The sequence below is a fragment of the Colletotrichum fioriniae genome (assembly GCF_027942845.1).
Source record: "Colletotrichum fioriniae strain IMI 355084 chromosome Unknown scaffold_4, whole genome shotgun sequence".
NCBI lineage: Eukaryota > Fungi > Ascomycota > Sordariomycetes > Glomerellales > Glomerellaceae > Colletotrichum > Colletotrichum fioriniae.
The window spans coordinates 3,015,034-3,030,380 of record NW_027076840.1 but is presented as its reverse complement, the minus strand read 5'-3'; the positions used below and the strand labels follow the sequence as shown (position 1 = coordinate 3,030,380).

Here is a 15,347-nt window from a genome sequence, read left to right as displayed (position 1 = left end):
GGGGATAACAAATGAGCAGAACAACGCGTCCCAAGTACCCTAGCGATCGTCAAGAGCGGATTATTCGAACCCAGAAGGAGATCATCATTGACCTTTTTGGCGCTTCGCTGCCAGCCTGGGTGGCAAGTGCTTTGCACTGGGTTCAATCACAGCGACCACGGAGTAAGAAGTGGCCCATGGCACTCGGTATCCGGCTTCCACAAGACAGGGGGTACCGCCATCTCAAAGACGGTAAGGCTACGAATGCTACTGTGCGTCAAAAACGGTTTGGCTCAGGACCCTGAGTCTTGGCATGCGTGGCAGAGGGGATATTAGGCGCTTGAGGGAGGGGTGAAGAAGACCAGCCGTTGGGAGCAGACGAACACCTCTTCGAGTCTCTATATTCTTCCTGCCGAATAATAAGTCAGACGGGCGGCGGACTTGTGCACACCCGCCAAGTCAAATGAGCGAATGTATGCCCTGTCATTCCCAACTGAACTCGTATGGGTCGGCATGTTTGGGGCCAAGGAGACTGACCCATCGAGCAGTCTAGAACGATCTTGGTCGGACAAGACATGACCTATTACTCTGGAGCCTTTTCTAACCGCTCTGCAACCCCAACCAGCCAGGCTACCCGGCTACCCCATCCGTGACACCCCCGATTTGCTTTTATCAAAAAAGTCCGTCTAAAACGAGAGCTTGATCCCTGCCTCCTCCCCCGCATGATCCACCGCATTCGGGGACTCACCAAGGAAGCGCCGTTCCAAGTCCGTAAGCCACCTGGCGTCGCCTTTGCATGGGCTGTAGGTTTCTCCTCGGTGACTTACCTGAGGTGAGGTAATTCATATTACCTAAGAATTACCCCATCGTGGCCTCTTGCTTGGCGTTTTGATGCCCTCGTGTCACCGTGTCTGTCCGGTGACGGATCCCGACGATGAACACCAAAGACGAATCAATGACTCGAGCATCGTGTGCCACCTGTTTTGCGCCTTCCAATTCATGCCATAGGGGTCTGAAAGAAAAGTCCTGGTCATAGCATGGCATTACCTGATCATGCTGCTCACGAAGGTCTACCATGGCCGCTCAGCTTCGTAGCAGAACATTCAAGCAACTGTTTCACACATCAAGGAGACATAAGACATGAAGTCAACAAGCTGGTCTATACGTGCTTACCACTGGATAGAAACCGGCATCATGTGGCGAAACATTGTTCATTGCTAAAATTGATTAAACATGATGTTGTTGAAGTTTTCCCCTTCCCACCATGCATTTCCTGGTTCCGATTGCGGATAACTCATATCCCCGATGCCCACGAGCTGCGAGGGGTCCGCGTATAACCATGGTGTGGTGTTAAAGGTCAGGCTGTCAATCTGCTCGACGGTCGGCGGGTCAAACACTGCGGCCCGTGACGTCGACGACGACGAAGATGATGTCGCTGTCGAATTTGCCGGATTAGAGGAAACATTGTGCGCCCTCTTGTATGTCGACGTTGGCGCCTCCTGCCCACCGTCTGCGATGTTAATGGTGATCTCCGGAGATGTGGCGACAATGATCTCTAGGGTTGAGCTGTCGCTCGTATCAACGGGCGGTACAGTAGGTGTGAGTGATGCGTCTAGCAGGCCGGCGGTTGGGATTTCCTGAGAGTCGGTTGTAGAGTTGAATTGAAGGATCTCCCACATCAAGGGGACGCTGAGGTAGATTTTAGACGGCATCCAGTCTTCTACGTCCATATTTTCAGTTCCTGCAGCAATGCGGGTCATCCTGTCGAGGTTACGGTCCTAGGTGTCATGGTCAACCATGCGACACTTCATGCGCGACTATTCTCTGACTCACCAATGCGCCACACGCTGCGGAACAGGGGATGAAGCTCTTCAAGAATCTTCTGCACTTGGCAAAGTCCGTATTGGACTTGTGCTTTAACCTTGCCGCCGCCGCGCAGCAATAGTAAAGGTGAACCGTTGCAGCAATAGCAGCGACGTGCCCAAAGAAAGGGTCTACCAGCGGCACCTGCTTGTCGACAACCATGTCAATCATCCGGACAATCCAAGTGGCGTGGAGCAGCGCTTGTTCTGAAGACCTCCTCCAGAATGTGTTTGGGATCCCGAGGTTCGGGTTATGCTGGGCTCCAACAATGTAGAGAAACGGATGATTCAGGACTGTGGGTATCGCATGGTAAGTGAATTGCTCCTTCAGCCATGGCGCCCAGTAGTCCCGGTTCACCTTGAGTTCGTCGATTTTCCGTTCGTAGAACTTGACAGAGTCATAACGGTGGCACATGGGTATCCTGTTTTCCGTCTCCATGAAGTCTGAGAGGACTTTGGCATAGGTAGAGTCATGCCGCCATGGCTCCTTGAGGATGTTGCGTGAGCAATCCGAGACATACTTCCTAACCTGGCTCCAAACCCATCCCAGGCAGACACTCGTGTTCCAGATACCCGTCTCGCCAGGGGAAGAGGTACCGAGATCATCTCGAGGTAGCGGTGGCGCCTTGCATGAGTCCTGCTCCGATTGATTTCCGCTTGACGGAAGAGTAGGCCGGCGCACGTCGTTGGGAAAGCTCAATAATCCATCCTGGCGGCCGTAGGACTGCTCCAGCAACTGGAGACTCCAGAAAAGCCTCTTCTTTCGGTCCGTTGTGGAATCATCCACTGCGTAAACAGATTCCATGTCAAGCATGGCTGACCGACACAGCTGAAGCGAAAGGCCGAGGTGAAATTGGCCCAGGTGCACATTGCCGTCTGTAAGATCAGTTTTCCTTTTCAATCATATCACGACGATGCTCTGCGCTGAGGTACTTACCTATGAAAGAGGCGTAAGACAGAAGGCATAAACTCTCTATTGTCGTAATGTCCACGGTGCCATTCGCGATTCGAAGCATAATGAGTGTCTTTGCGTTACTGCTGAAGAGCTGCATGTGATCGCGTTGCTCCGAGAATCGCGATGTCAGCGCTAGGATACTGCTGGCGAGTTCTTCTGGCAAGGAGTCGTAGTCGCCGACTTCATCTCTCTCAAAACACCAGATCGGTTGTCGATGGCAGTACTTGAAGTAGAGATTGATGCCCGTCGCCATGTCATCTGGGTCAAAGACGACAGAATTGCTGTTGTCGGTCGGGTAGTCTTGTCGATTTCTCCGAGATGGCGGCGTTGCCGAAAATGACTTTTCCGACGCGTCGGTGACTTCTTCGAACGTTGCCTGCTGTTGTGTTTGTGGTTGTCCTTGACGAGTGTGGTGGTTCGGTCTAAGAACCCGGTCAGATGGTCTGAACGAAGCATGTTCGCGTGCGGTGTCGTATTACAAGCCCCCTCCACTGAGGAGGAGATCCAGTTTCTCTTCCAAAGTTTGCAGTCTCTCATCCTATCGGTGGTAAGGCGTCGGATATCAGTAGGGGGCAAGAGTGCTCATGGCATGCGTACCGATCTTCCGCTTTGCGAAGGTCTCACCGCAGGGTAAGAGCATGACTGAGACAGCCGTACGCAACTCGAACACGCCGGCTTCTCACCCGGGCACCGCGTCTTTTTTCTCCTGTACGGCGCGAACAAGCGTCAGCGAGCAACCCCTCACACTATAAGAAATAAATTCCTATTGGCAAAAGCGGCAGACCTGCAAGTGAGGCAGGCATGATGTGAGCGTCTTCTCCCCCTCAAGCTGGCCGAACTGATGGAGCCCTCCTCTGGCGGCATGACATTGACGAATCTCACGGCCCTGGGAAGAAGACACGAGCAGCACTGCAAAGGAGACCCAGAAGCGTACATGCCTCCACTAAATACTTTCGAAATTATAAACACCCCTTGCCACGAACCCCGCACCGTACGGACTAAACCGATGAGGGGCGCCCCGTCACCGTGCATCCCCCTCCTAGTCTAACCCCCCTAGGTAAGACAGCGCCTCGATAAGGGACGGAAAGCATAAATAATGGGAGTCAGACGAGATAAGAAGGACCGCCTAAGACTATATCCTTGTCACGTGGCCTATCTACCGAAGAATTCGCTGACAATTCGGGAAGCCGACCTTCCGAGATCGACAACCTCATCGTGATCTTCAACGTCCATCATCTAGCCACCAAGTTGGAAGCCATAGATGAATCACATTCACCGGTAAATTATCTTTTGAAGTAGGTGATCCAATCCAGTCAGCCTGCTTTTCTTTCTAGACTAATGGGGTCTTTGTTCGATCGTCTGGTCGGCGTGTTCAGTAACAGTTGGTGGTAGGTAAGGTACCATACTTGTGTTACACGGCTGAGCCCAAAGTTAATAACGGTTTGGAGGTCTCACGCTTGATCTTTAGCTCGGTGCCTGACCGCAGGGAGAAATGGCATCTCCGACTTCGGTGAGAAAGAGAGAAAATGAAGGGACTTCACCTGCCGCGCGGAGAACCTGAGAGCTCGTTAGCATGCAGACTGACAATACGACACCTCTGATAGGTTGTCTCTGCTTCAGCCACGACACCTTGTCCTCGGCATGCAATCATTGCGCCTCACTTGAGCACCCACCTATCATGAATCATCGTGTCTCCGGCCTTTGTGCACACGGTGATGTGGAGAGTGGGAACCAGTGAGCTTTCATGAAACCTTGGATTACCAAGTCAACCACTAAGCATGTATGTACGCCGTTGATCTATGCCGATGCAGCTACATATGAAACCAAAATGCCTCAGATATCACAACCTCGCTACCGGGTCCACAAGGTCGGTTAATTCAGAGTTAGGATACTCTGGGTTCTGGAGATGATCCGGGCGCTCACGATCCCACGCCCACCTCGTCTTCAACTCTGGTGACAGCGAGTCTTCCAGCATCTGGATCACATACTTGCCAAGTACAGGGAAGAATTTGAAGCCGTGGAATGAGCCACACGTGGCGAGGTACAGACCCTTGGCCGCCGAGTGCGGAGAGATGATGAAGTCTGAGCTAGTTGTGAAGGCGTCCCTAAACGCACAGTCAGCACGTTGCTTTGGAATCTAGAAAATGGCTTGACCATTCACGAGTCACTTACCAGCAGATTCGGTGCTTGGTCATCTTCCAGTTTGCGCTCTTCTTTCCGTACCACAGATTGCGCTGCTCAGCGATGTCTTCTTTGAGTTGTCGAGACACCTTCCACTGGCTGTAATCTTTCGCCGGTGGAGGCGCTGAGACGTGGCGACCAGGCAGAATTTCTTTGGTGTTCGAGAAGATCTTGGATCCCCACCACTTGAGTTCTCTGTCCTTCGTTGGCGGAATACTTCCGATGAAGGGCTTGCCTGTTTCAATTATGAGCTACTATCCTCGCCTAATCGCAAAGCGGAAGCATAAAGGAGGCGTGGAGTCGTTAACAAAACAGAAACAGGGAGAGAAAGCCTACCATGTCCTGTGTAACCCTGGAACCCAACGGGCATGTCGGCATACTTCTTGTACTCCTCTTCGTCAAGCTCCGCCATGCCAGTGGTAATTCCAGCAGCCAGAATACGGTCACCGGCTCGGAGGTTACTTAGGCCGCTCTTTGCGGCACTCAACTCTAGCAACTTTGGCGTGTAAGCTCCCGTGGAGAGAATAGTGTGTTCCGCAGTCAGAATTTCTCCTGTTGTCGTCTTGATACCTGTGCAGTTGCCACGCTGGTCAAATTCCAGAGAAGCAGTTTCAGCCGTTACATACTTGACGCCTAATTTGATGGATTCGCGAGTGACAGCTCTTAAGCAGTCGCCAGCAGCCGCCCACCCACTCGCGCGGTTGACAAGAACTTCTTTGGCGCCAGAGTAGTCAGCATCTTCAAAAAGACCGTTGTACAATTTGCGGGCTTCAGAGATGGGCAAGGCAATAATGTCGTCTTTGCGGCCGAGCTTCTCATGGTGGTCTATAACATTCCGGGCGTAGTCGCTTCGGCAAATCCAGTAAACACCCGTTTGGTGGAAATAGGGCTGCCACAGAGGGTCGTTCTTGAAAGTGTCTTGGGCCTCCAGGGCTAGCTGACAGTAGGTAAAGTCGTCGTAGTCGGCGCGGACCACCTTGTTCCAGTCCCAGGAGGCGGCCACGCGCTCATCGGCGTCGAATGCATCCTTGTCGACCAGGGTCACGGATGCATCGGGGTACTTCTTGATAAGGTGATAGGCGGTAGACACACCAAACACACCAGCGCCAACAATGAGATAGGAGGGTTTGCTCTGGTCCATTTTGTTGAAAAAGTAGAATGACATGGATCGGCGAGAGAGGGGGGAAGAACTTGTCAAAAAGGGACTCTTGCAGCCAAGCAGAGTAGAGATCTCTTCCGACTATGGAGGTTCCCAGGACGGTACAGAGAGACGGAAACAAATAAGTCGAGTGTTACCTTGAATACCTTGCATCGTCACTTTCACGGAGCGAGAAGACGGTTTACTTATCGGTGACCCGTGTGAACTCCCCCCGCCTCCAAGAGCGGAAGGGGTCCCGATGTCGGCTGAGACTCCGAATACCGATCACGTGACGAATCGAGTTATCCGGGGACCGGCTTGCTTTGTGTGGTGTATTCCTCTCTATCATCCAAAACGTGAGCATCACCAGATCGTGATCCTCGCGTTCTGGAATAGAAGCACTGCAATGCAAGTTTATCTTGTAGGTCGAAGACGGACACTGGGCATTGGCTGACCTTTTGAGTTACTTCGGTTGGATATTCCATAACTCAAGGGCAAACACCAGGGATGCCCCCAGATGAATCACGATAAGACCCCGGGACCCAGTATAAACAGGGCAACGATCCTTACCAGAATTTCCCTGACTTAGTCGTCTTCCCCATAAACAGCAGATACGGTCAACACCATGACGATAGATACGGGAATCCTCGGTGTGCCTGTATGGGATGACTTGACCAGGTGGTTGACTCGTTGACAGCTGTACCCTACATCGCAGATCAGTAATGTAGTGCAAAGTGCCGGTCTAGGACCGAGCGTGACAGGTTTGGCCTTGATGCACGGCGGCCAACGCACGAAGGGTATCCGGACTAGTGCGCCGACGGCGTCACGTACGCCGAGCCGCCACACATGGTACGAGAGGAGTGCAGAGTGCAGCGAATGGGACGAACACAGTGCTACATCGGTGCCAATGGAACCAAAGGCATTACGTTGTTGGCATCGAGGATGAGCAGCGGCTGGAAAACGACGTGTAACCATCGGGTGCCAATGGAGTCAAAACCGCCTGGGCGTTCACGAGGCGGGGTCTGGGGCACTACCCAATGAAGAATGCACAGTGAAAAGTTTCCAGATTGGGAAAGGATACTCGTTAGTGGCAGATATGTGACAGATACTGACTCCACTGACCGGGGGGAGCTTCTGAGGGTAATGACTGGTTGAAGCCGTGATAAGCAGGGATGAACAAGCTTAAGTCTGTGTGTAGAGATGGACCGGATCTTCATGGAAGGATGTCCAGCTCAAAACACGGGTATGGGAAGTCTAGACTCCTGGGGGTGGGCGCTGCATCAAGCAATGCACCATGATGAATCTTATCTCCACCGCCCTCAAGGGCCCCCAGCTTGCCCAGAACCTCTACCATCATAGCGCGGCTCGGTCCGTATGTCCCACCCCATGGTGTTTGGAATGCTAGGTAGTCGGTCCGCGTGAGATGTGTTCGCCGGTCATGTGATCGGTATTCACGACCGCATCAACAGCCACCTGATGGCTATGGGTGTCCGGAATTGTCAGAGGCGTTCGGTGTGCGACATCGAACACCGGCCGGCCCAAACGATGGTTTCCAGTCCAAGAGATAGGAAAGGGCGAAACACGGACTCAGTCCACCGGCCAGGGCTTATCATGGCTATATAGAAGGACTGCCATCTCGGCTCATAGAGTTGTAGATAACCCATATCAGACCACAATCATCAGATTACAACTACCGAGCATCAGCTCCAGTTCCCCAGCTCCCATCGTTTCCAACGAGCTATCGTCTTACACAGATTTGCGGGCTTAGCAATGTCACTTTTCAAGAACTACTTTGGCCTCGGCGGCTCCAAGCCTGCTGCCCAGGATGACAAGACCCCTGTCAGAGCCCTTCCTGCCTCCTGGTACACTTCTCAAGAGATGTACGAGCTTGAACGCCGTGCCATCTTCTCCAGAAAGTGGCTTCTCACTACACACAAGGCCAGAATCCCCAACCCGGGTGATTGGGTCCGCTACGATGTTGCTGGCTACCAATTCATCATTGTCCAAGACCGAAAGGGAAACATCAACGCCATGCATAACATTTGCAGGCACCGAGCTTTCCCCGTTGTGACCAAGGAAGAGGGAAACAGCTACGTCTTCTCCTGCAAGTACCATGGCTGGTCCTACGGTCTGGCAGGCAACTTGGCCAAGGCTCCTGGTTACCAGGAGCTCGCAGGCTTCGATAAGTCTCAGAACAACCTTTTCCCCATCCATGTTCACGTCGACCGCAACGGCTTTATCTGGGTCAACCTTGATGCTGCCGAGAAGCCCGAGATTGCGTGGAACGACGACTTCCTCGGCATCGACGAACAGGAGAGATTCGAGCATTACAACTTTGAGGACTACGTCTTTGATCACCACTGGGAGATGGAGGGAGAGTGGAACTGGAAGATCCTGGCAGACAACTACAACGAGTGCTACCACTGCCCGACTGCCCACCCAGATATTCCCTCCATCGCAGACCTCAACTCCTATTTCGTCAATACTCAGAACGCATACATTCAGCACTTTGGCCAGCCCACACCTGAGCAGATCGCCAAGGGCTTCCGTGTCGCTGCTACCTACTTCTGGCCCAACGCCTCCATGAACGTTTCGTAAGTTACGCAGATACTCATGAAAGATTCACTTCTTTGCTAACATTTCGTCAAGACCACACTTCTTCTTCATCCAGCGATTCGTTCCCGACGGCCCTTCCAAATCCCAGATGCGCTATGAGGTCTACCGCAACAAGAACTCTAGTGACGAGGACTTCAATGTCATCAGTGACATGTACAAGCGCATCATGTCCGAGGACAAGTACCTCTGCGCCAATGCTCAGAAGAACATCAACGCTGGCATCTTTGTCAACGGCGAGCTCCACCCTGAGATGGAGAAGGGTCCTCTTTTCTTCCAGAAGACCGTGCGCGAGATCATCACCGAGCACTGGAAGAAGGAGCAACAATCCGGCAGCGAGATCTGGCCGGCGCAGCAGCAGGTGCCAAAGACAGCTACTGCAAGCCAGAGTGATTCACAGCTTTGCGCGGCGATCGACTGCTGTAGTAGAGGCAAAGGCAGAATGGATGACAACAAGAAGATGTGTCTTGATGAGGCGATTGCATTCTAATTTGACGTTGTTGGGAGGTAGAAGCCAGAATAACTGGAGGCACGGATCATGGCGAGACTTGAGCATCTCACCCTTGGCGTTGGATATTGATAGCATTCATTTTACACCATCTTGGTTAATTGGGCGAAATTGAGACTTTGAGCATTCTTTCCATGACTAGTTGCCGATATGCTATCGGAACTGAGCGAAGTACTGAATGATTTTGTCGTTCTCGAATTCGAAATAGTCAAGAAGTCTTTCTTTCGCACGCGTGTTCAGAAATATATTGCGCGGGAAACTTACCTGACCTCATCTTCAAAAATCGACCAATGATAGCTCATGCTTGATTCTAACACTGCGAGATAGGTCTCAATGATGGTGGGCCGTGGCTGTGTAGACTGTACTGCTCCATACCTCATTATTTATGGATTGTGTAATCTTTGTCTTATAACGGGCTCACTCCTAGAGGCTCACAAAACACCTCACACTTGCTCCCCCTTGCTCTGAATTGCAACTCTCTCGACACCCAGATCACTCTCAGTCTCATCTGAATTCTCCAAAGTCTCCTCTCCGCCTTGATTCCAGTTACCAAAGACAGCAAGTAGCGTGAACGGGATTGTAACAGCCCAAAGAGAGAATCCCAGAATCATTTGGTTCTTGTTGGGCCAGCGTGTCGCGCCAACGGCGTAGGCAATTGTACTGCCTATCGATTCCCACGATCGTAAGATTCCCGTGGTGCGCGCAATATCACCATCACCCTGAGCGCCCTTGATCTCAGCCATCAGCCAGTAGATGTATGTCTGCAACATCTCATAAAAGAACTTAAAGAACATGTAGACTGTAAACGCAGAGTTGAAGAATGGACCATCGCCGAGGTCGAAAGACGGCGGGTCCTCCATGCGGGATAGGCGTGTCTCAATGATGGCATTCCAGATCCATGCGGTCGTGATGAAGACGAGAATGATGATGTAGACGACCTTGGATTTAGCGGAGCGTTCAAATCGCTTGACGTCCAGGATTGCGCCGGTGGTTATATTCGCGGCAGCACCGACGATGGCTGTGAGGAACGATGCCAAGGCTCTGGACCGCACGGTGAAGTAGGCTTTTGATTGACTATTAGTCACTTGCATGGTCATGAATCAAGGTTCCTTTGTCAGAGACGTACTTGTCAGATAATTCCCTTGGTAGGTTGTGCCGAACTGGCCAGCCAAGAAAACGGGAATGAGCAGCAACATGTACTTGTTCTTTAGCTGTTTCCAAATGGCCCTGGCTTCGATGGCGAAGTTGGTCTGCTTCATGTACGGAATCTTTGTACCATCGGTTCTGATGACTTTCTGGGGTTGTGATAGCAGTAAAGCAGCGGGTGCTCCCAACGATGAGATGGCAACTAAGCCGAGATATGTTGTGTAGGTGACCTTGCCCTTTTCGGCTGTCTTGATATTCAACGCCAGGGAAATTGCGCCACCAACGAGGGGTCCCATTTGTCGAATACCCATCCAGATTCCAACATAACTGGGCGATTATTTGTCAGTCGGCAGCTATCCACGTGTTAAATAGCCAGGTGGAAAGAACTTACCGGCCTCTCTTCTCCGCCTCGGGATACCCAACAGCAATGGCTGCCTCACTCGCCCACAGTAGCGATGCTCCGATACCACAAAGCCCGGCACCTAGCAATAAGAACCACTCGTTTCCATAGCGATTATTGCAGTATAGCCCTGCCGCGTAGGGAGTATAGAATGCCGCGCCGATGAATAGAGTCCATTTTGCTGTAATCTTGTTCGTAATGCCTCCTGCTATGAAACATCCCACAGACATGAGTCCGTATGTGAGAGAGTTGGCGGCATTGTTCAGGAGAGGCTGTCAAGATTTCTTAGCATTTGGATTACGATTCATCAAAGGATGCGACTTACGGATGCGTTTCCGCCAGCCCCGAGATTGTTCAGTGCCGTCCATATCCCTGGCTCACAAAATGCCACAATTCCAACAATGATGATTTGAAAAAGACATGATCGGTAGATCTGACCCAATCGCTCGAGGGTCATTATGACGTTATGTTCCAGCGGTTTGGATAAGAGGCACGGAGATCAAGACCGCTCTTGCGAAAGTTGAGAATACACCGGCATTTCTAGTTCGCAGCAGCTAGCTGAGTTTATCACCCTCAGGCACCTTCAGGTGCGCAAGCACGTCAGGCTCCATAAGGAATTCGGAATTTCAGAGTTTGCATCAATACTGCAGAGTTATGGGCAAGTTGGGTAACAAGAGCAGCACGCAATTGAGAAAGTGGGCATGGTAAGTCGCTTCTAAATATCAAGCTTCAATTCCCCGGCACTCCGTAGGATCAGAGGTGGACGCAGACAAGCAGGGCTGGCATTAACCGTGACGGTTGGATCCACATTAAGACTGCCGAAGTTGAGCCCGAAGTTTCGATAACATGAACTGGCCAACTGGAGGCCATGAGCTACAGACAATGGACATCAGATCCAGGTAACACGTGTGAGAATCCATGATCACGCCATGCCCCACGCAGATGGTGTTGGCACTGGAAGTCAACTAATCACAATGCTGACTTTGACTCCGCTACAAGACACAAAATGTACCTAGCTTCTCAGGAAACGTTTTCAATGCTTCTAGCTCTCCATGATAAATTTAGAGTTGCTGAATGCCATCTGCAAGATCAACGATTCTCCAAGCAAGCAGTGAGGTCATTAGAAACTACATATCTACCTCCAAGGATCTCTGCGCGGGGACATGGCGTATGTTTCTACTCGAAAGTCTTCAGCCAAGTATGACAAAATACGAAAGAGTCTTTAGCATTGTGAATGATTCCTAATCGCCTTACCTCAGCTGTTACTATGCAACCTCTATGAGAATATCTCTGAGTAGCGCTGTGATCAGAAGTCGAATTAACTACTTACTGTAACGGAATACTTCTGAGATGCAAACTTCATTGTTGACATCAGAATGAAGTCCTGAAAATATCTCTCTCGTCAGAATGAAAGGTGGCGATTAGTGTCTTAGTACAGGAACATCAGGAAGGGCATCGCAAAGATCCCCAGAGGTAGGTTTATCGGCCCGCGATTGTAGCTTTAACATGAGACTCCTGCTCATAGCAAGCGATATCATGAGGCTTTGGGATTAAGATAACAATGGAACATGGCATCAAAGTTTACATCAGCTAATCGCATCACCTGGCCTGTCTGCCAAGGCGTGGGCGGTAATAGCTGTTGCAGGTACGACTGTTTGTAGCTTGTGGCTCAGCACAGCTCAATTGAACGGCGGAGTGGTGAGGCTGGGGCAGTTGTGGCGTAGCAGATTGATCCGTTGATTATATAAGCGAATACTTGCCATTTGTGATTGTTTTTTACTGCAGCTGACAAAACCCCATCAAGCTTTATTGATGAACCTCATTTGCCGTACCTCAGCTTGCGGTTCGAATAATCTTTCCCGGCCAACTCCCTCTCTTATCCGAGTAATTGTAACAAACATACAACCGATGTGGACTATAGTTCGAAGCAATATGTACCACGCGTCCTGGACGCCTGCCATCTTGACTTTTGATAGTCGACCAGGGATGGAAGAAAGGCGTCTTGGAAATCAATCAAAGCACTGCGTCCAACGTTTCGATAATTTAAGAAAAACGAGCATGAATAGTGAAATGTCATGATAAGACTGTCGAAAGGCGTCTAACGTCGTCAACTGGAAGTTTGGACAACCTCTCCTTCTGCTTGTTAGGTGAGATATCCAGCTTCGAATTAGGTGATGCTGTGGATATCTTGACGGACTGGGAGCCATTATTCCATCTTTTTTGGGGAAGGAGGCTGGATCATGTCACCTTTTATTGAATGAGACTGTCTTTAGTTTGCCGTCACCGTTGCCTTTCTTCACAATCTTGCCAATCGTTACTCAAAGGTCTACAATCTACTAGAAGGTTGTATTTCCAACACAAAGCCTTTCTTTCCTTCTCTTGACCCTTCATCTCAATTATTTGCAATGAGTCCACCCCTGCTTTTCTTTGCTGCACTGTTAATACTATGAAAACCGATGCCAGGTGCATCAGGACTCTCAAGCAATCCTTCACCTGAAGGCAAGGAAGGTACTTTAGATAAGGTACCTTAGGCAGCGAATGCAGGTTCCCGATGGCAACTGCAATGGAAGAAAGTCGTGGATATTGGAAGGACCGCGCCTGCCTGCTTTATGCCCCGAATGCACCTTCCCAGCTCAAATTGCCGTCAGTCGTCTTGGAATTGAAGACCCACCTTTGAATCTTCCGCCCCAAACGCTGCTTCTTCCACCTTGCGGTGTTGCCCATCCATCCTGTCTATTGTTTTTTTTTCTGCTTCTTCTTGTTTTCCTCACCATCCATCAAACTCCCTCTCTACCTTACCTTAGGGTATCCCTCTCTACTCAAACCATCACAGCGTATTTCACATCGTCCATTCGTGAAAGCCCGCAATCTTCATCTTCGTCCAAGACGTTCCCGAATTCAAGCGAAATCACCAATCTGTTGTGCGACTGAGTGGAAGTTTCCGTCCACCACCACCATGGACCCCTCGCTGGAGTCGTCAGCGGCCGTCCATGGTGCGCTGTTCAACCACTTGGCAATGCCAGCCAAACTCCCACGGCAGCGGGACCCCGAGAAACAAATCCAGCTCATCGAATCTGAGCTCGTTCAGCGTTTGGCTGCTGCCGCCAAGGTCATGAGCGAATTGCCTAGCAACGTCGACCAGTGCCGCGATGTCTGGAACTCAATTGGCAAAACACTCGCCGCCTGCCAGCATCTCAACACCGCCGGACGAATTGACAAGGCGATTCTTCTCCAAGAATTGCACGACTTGGGTCCGTCTGGCTGCATTGTTCTGCACATCGAGAAACAGAACGCGGGCCTCATCATCCGTCGATCACAAGAGTGAGTTTTCCTTCACTCTGAAAAGCAATCATCATCATGAGTTCATGGGCCGCTGACAAGTTTTTTCTTCTGTCCCATATTCAACGACAGTGTCGTCTTCGAGGCCTTCGAAGCGTCTGCCAAGAATGAGAATGTCTTGGCCACCAAGAGTGCTCTACTCTGGGATTTCCCCGGCATTGCGGTCGCCATCCCGTTCACGACCTTCGCCGATCATCACTTTAAATCAAGCTTAGCCACGTTCAGTGAGCAGGCGTCATTGGAAACCGTCAAGGACTTCGCTGCTCACTCCTTCAAGGCCGGCGCTAGTGTCTTCGAGTACCGCAACACTGGTGACCCTTCCATCATCACCTCTCTACTCATGGGAATCCTCGAAGAAAACGGCCGCCGTGTTGCCCCAGTCCTTCTCAGAAAGCGTGTTCGCGATGATGTCTGCTGGGATCACGCCAAAAAGCCATGGCGCAGATTACCTTACTATCTCATACTCCGCGTCTGCATCGAGAGGTTCCTCTGCCTGTCGTTGAGTCCGGAGCAAGGTCGTCTTGAATACAAGTTCTTCATGTGCGTACTTTTGTCAACGTTTCTGGACGTCACAATCACCTTCCAAGCTAGCACCGAGAAAGTTCACTTTTTGAAAAAGAAAGTCTGCCGCCGGCTCGTCAAAGTTGACCTGGACAGAAGCCGCTTCCAGGATCGTGCCGCAATCTCGAGATACGACTTTCTCTTCAATCGTCTTAATCCTAGCTTCACCACAACCATCGACAAGTGTTCCTACTTTCTCCATCGCGCGATTACGCAGACGAGAAAGAGCTTGACTAAACAAATTCCCACGCTCCCAAAGAAAGCCTCTTTCTTGGAAATGCAGCTTGGCCTCAGAGTCAGCTATGACTACATCAAAAAGGTTCTCTTGAGCCACAAAGCGCCACGCAGAAGACGACAATTTCGGGAAATACCAGGGGAAGGTTCGGTCGAGGCACCCAAAGATCATCTCAGCCATCATGCTCAGCGCTATCATAAGCTGACCATCACCGAGACGGAGCTCCTTGCGTCGACGAAAGATTCCTGCGCACAAATTTCTCAGCAGATCTTTGACTACATTCATACAGCGATTCCTTTGTACGAGGGCAACGCAGAACAAAACAGCCAGATGCTTCTAATCGTCATGGAGTTGTGGATCAAGATGGATTCGATCGCTTGCGCTTCATTTCCCCTCCTGGCGGACTTTCACCCAATGTTCTACCCACAAA

At 50.9% G+C, this 15,347-nt stretch overlaps 5 protein-coding genes across 5 annotated transcripts; 2 read left to right on the top strand and 3 right to left on the bottom strand.

Moving 5' to 3' along the window:
• Positions 1–1,196: 1,196 nt before the first annotated feature.
• N0V96_004638 (uncharacterized protein) lies at positions 1,197–2,655 on the bottom strand (the record flags this gene model as incomplete). The annotated part of the gene is made up of 2 exons (XM_053196639.2): positions 1,197–1,757; positions 1,813–2,655. The coding sequence occupies 2 exons, from the start codon at positions 2,653–2,655 to the stop codon at positions 1,197–1,199; spliced, it is 1,404 nt and encodes a 467-aa protein (XP_053046040.2).
• A 1,981-nt stretch (positions 2,656–4,636) lies between these two features.
• N0V96_004637 (uncharacterized protein) lies at positions 4,637–6,118 on the bottom strand (the record flags this gene model as incomplete). The annotated part of the gene is made up of 3 exons (XM_053196640.2): positions 4,637–4,901; positions 4,969–5,212; positions 5,314–6,118. The coding sequence occupies 3 exons, from the start codon at positions 6,116–6,118 to the stop codon at positions 4,637–4,639; spliced, it is 1,314 nt and encodes a 437-aa protein (XP_053046041.2).
• A 1,767-nt stretch (positions 6,119–7,885) lies between these two features.
• Positions 7,886–9,218, top strand: N0V96_004636 (uncharacterized protein; the record flags this gene model as incomplete). Its single annotated transcript, XM_053196641.2, has 2 exons — positions 7,886–8,709; positions 8,765–9,218. The coding sequence occupies 2 exons, from the start codon at positions 7,886–7,888 to the stop codon at positions 9,216–9,218; spliced, it is 1,278 nt and encodes a 425-aa protein (XP_053046042.1).
• Positions 9,219–9,679: 461 nt separating this feature from the next.
• Positions 9,680–11,239, bottom strand: N0V96_004635 (uncharacterized protein; the record flags this gene model as incomplete). The annotated part of the gene is made up of 4 exons (XM_053196642.2): positions 9,680–10,299; positions 10,363–10,709; positions 10,774–11,054; positions 11,108–11,239. 4 exons carry the CDS (start codon positions 11,237–11,239, stop codon positions 9,680–9,682), a joined length of 1,380 nt encoding a protein of 459 aa, XP_053046043.2.
• Positions 11,240–13,798: 2,559 nt separating this feature from the next.
• Positions 13,799–14,919, top strand: N0V96_004634 (uncharacterized protein; the record flags this gene model as incomplete). Its single annotated transcript, XM_065757174.1, has 3 exons — positions 13,799–14,103; positions 14,194–14,831; positions 14,900–14,919. 3 exons carry the CDS (start codon positions 13,799–13,801, stop codon positions 14,917–14,919), a joined length of 963 nt encoding a protein of 320 aa, XP_065614387.1.
• Positions 14,920–15,347: the final 428 nt, after the last annotated feature.